At 41.0% G+C, this 3352-nt stretch overlaps 1 protein-coding gene across 1 annotated transcript; it reads left to right on the top strand.

Moving 5' to 3' along the window:
- Window positions 1-1591: 1591 nt before the first annotated feature.
- On the top strand, window positions 1592-3251 carry LOC105625155 (neurogenic protein mastermind-like; the record flags this gene model as incomplete). The annotated part of the gene is made up of 3 exons (XM_012206495.1): window positions 1592-1618; window positions 1798-1978; window positions 2937-3251. Coding segments are annotated over exons 1-3 (523 nt in total), but the record flags the coding sequence as incomplete, so codon positions are not given.
- Between the last annotated feature and the right edge of the window lie 101 nt (window positions 3252-3352).

Genomic DNA, 3352 nt, shown 5'->3' on the forward strand with positions numbered 1-3352 from the left:
ATTGCTAAGATTCTCGTTGCAGAAACTCATTCCCATTCTCATTGTACATTATCGAAATGCGAATCGAGATGATAAAAATATCTCGGTAACTTTTTGCAAAATTACGAAATTCACATGAATAGAATCGATGACGAAAAGAAAACAAATTATTTTTAAAACTTCCATAATTATCTTAAGCCTATGTCATGCTACGCGTTGGAGATTGCAAATTGGAAATTCGAATTCAATATAAATTAGAACGAAACAAATTAAAATTAAAATTATCTGACTGTTCAGCAGAGCTGGTATTTTACTCACCTCCAAAAAACTCTCCGAGTTTTGCTGAAGTGTTTAAAAATTTAGTTAGATATAGATCTAAAAATAATTTTGTTGGATCATTAATACACACACATATAAAATTATGTAAAACGATTAAACGTTGATGATAATACTATAAGAAGTTTCAACATTCCAGCAATTTAAACGTTTTACATAATCATTTTAATGATCTAAACAAAATTATTTTTAGATCTTTATATCTAGCGAAATTTTTTAATATTTCAGCAAAACCATTCTTTCCATGTGGAAATGTACTTTCTTCTCCTTTGAACAATCACACTCAGAATCGGGTGATTTATCGTGATCGATATTAAATGCATCGTTGTGCATGATTTACTAGGATAGATGATGTGGCGGTGTGGCGATCTCGCTGTGCGTGAGTGTCCGAGTTTGCGTTTTCTGCTTCCTGGTATTACGCGGCTGCGAGGAAAGTCCGGGGCGAGGAAAACGCACGACAATACAAAGCGGTGGCGGCGGCAACCGCGATGCTAGAATCGGCATAGCGGCTAGGATGCAGTTCGCCTCCCGTCTCGCTTTTCTCGCCGCCGCCGCTGTCGGATACGTTCACCCTTTCGCTCTCCTGCTCTCGCACCATTCTTCTCCGCTCACCTCTCGTTCGTCGCGCCGGCCGGCGTCTCTTTCCACTCTCGACCGAGCAACAACCTGCGATTAGGCGTGCAACGCCCTTCTGCTCTCTCGCTTTCTCGAGGCTCCGCGAAAGACCGACGGAAATCGCGACGAGCCGACCTTAAAATCACACACTGCACATTGCGATTTTCAGTATACGATTTTCGAACCAGCGTCACAACCAGGATCACTTCGAACTCGAAGTCTTATCTTTTGAAGTGAGTCATCAAAAAGACAACTGTGTCTGCCCATCGACGTATAGTACTAGATGGATGCGGCGAAATCCCTTTGATCTTTCGTCTTGACGGACCTAGAAAGAGTAAGGTAACTAAATGAGCACGGAACTCTCTTCCTACTCTTGTCCTATTGGTCGAATTATGTTTCAGGAGAGGGAGGACAATAGTGTATTCTTTAAAGTCAGGAGCTATCACAATATTGATTGATACTAATGCAGTACGATAATTCTTACATTAAACTTACATTAATTATCAGATACAAAATAAAACTTGAAATATGGTTTCTATGTGTGTTTTGTGCAAAAGTAACACTTTGAGCACAGATGTATCAACTTAATACTTTAGGGTCTTTGATTACATAATTCATTACTACCCCCGTAATCGCTCTATCTCTTTCTAAGTCTGACAAGATGGTTTCGATGCTAATGCTCCATCCAGTACTATATATGTCGATATGTCTGCCTTCGACTTTAGAAATGCAGAAAGATATATGACATGATTTTAATATATTTTTCTTCTAAAATATTCAGTTAAGATTAGGGGAAGCGTTCTGCCTCTCTCATTCTATATCTTTGTTGTTTTTTTTTCTGATATTTATATGTTTCTAATTTTGCAGGTGATGCAGCAGCAACAGCATATGGCAGGTGGAATGGGAAGTGTAAGGCCGCCACCGCCCGAATACAAGGCCGCAGCCCAGGCACAGATGATGCATGCTAGTATCGGTATGGGTCAGCAAGCGAGATTTGCAAATACTGGGCCCATGCGCAGAGTTACGCAACAACCTATGCCACCGTCGGGTAAGTTCGAAAAAAATTTTATCGGCCCGTTTATAGTTTCTTCGTTTTTACCTTGTAGTTTAATGTTTAAATTTTAGATCACTTCCTTACTTCAAAAATGATACAATTCAAAAACGCGATTTTCAAGTTATTAAATGAATTAAGTAAACATTACCCTATCAATCATCAGACTAGCTTATCTTCATAAAAAATAATCGAAATTGTCACAACTAAAAAAAAGAGGTGATCTTTGAAAGAGTTGTAAAATGAAACTGACATTTGATATTAGTTTACATTCTTTTTGTTGCTATATTTGATTAGTCATTAATCTTCTGGCAAGTAGAAAAATTTTTTTTCTTTTTTGGGATACTTAATTTTTTTGAGTTGTCTTCTTTTTGAAGTAAGAGAGCAATAGAAGTAAGAAAACAGATAATTTCGCGAAAAAAATACTATTAATACAGCAATATCACGCAAAATCCATTGTGTGATAGTAAATAGATATTGCATGCGCTCGATACTTCACCGTTGTTCAACATCTTGGCGCGGATAACACGTTGAATATCATCGTGGAAAGAATTCGACCAAGCGTAAACGCGATGCTGACGTTCCGCTGGATTCATTCCAAGAGGAAGAGAGGCAGAGCAAAAGATGGTGAGGTGATGGAGAGAGGGAGTCGAAACTATCCTTATATATCCTGGTCTCCACAAGACTCCTATCGATCGGATCGACGCCGGTTTTCCCGAGATTCTATCCAAACGGAAGAAAATCTGCAGATTTTCGCCGAGCCCTGCCTCTCCTTTAAAATGTCACGTTTTTTCGAATTCAACCATCCGTACCATGATGTCATCGCGAATTTCGGTTGAATTTAATGCGTTCGTCACAAAATTCTTTGTTTACTCGCTTTCAAGTTTAAGTAGCAACAGTAGTAGCGACGTTAGACGATGTCCCGCATTACGGCTCGTGTGGATGTTTTTCGCAGGTCCGATGATGAGGCCGCAAATGGCGCAACAACAACAGCAGCAGGCATTACACGCAGCCGGCGGTAATATGTACATGGGCGGCGGCGGGATGGCTGCCATCGGCAATATGCATCAGATGCATCAACGGCTAGGCTACCCGAGAACCAACAATCAACGGCCGCCCAACGTCAGCGTTGGACCTCCGGATGGCCTTGGAAACAGTATCGCGGGTCGCGGCGCCCAGCAGGACCAATGGCGACACGCAGTTTTGATGCAACAACAGCAAGGCTTTCAGGCGCAAATGCGCTCACAATTCAACCAACAAAGTCATCAAGGTGTGAGAGAGAGAGAGAGAGAGAGAGAGAGAGAGAGAGAGAGAGAGAGAGAGAGAGAGAGAGAGAGAGAGAGAGAGAGAGAGAGAGAGAGAGAGAGAGAG

This window comes from Atta cephalotes (assembly GCF_000143395.1).
Source record: "Atta cephalotes unplaced genomic scaffold scaffold00150, whole genome shotgun sequence".
Taxonomy (NCBI): Eukaryota; Metazoa; Arthropoda; class Insecta; order Hymenoptera; family Formicidae; genus Atta; species Atta cephalotes.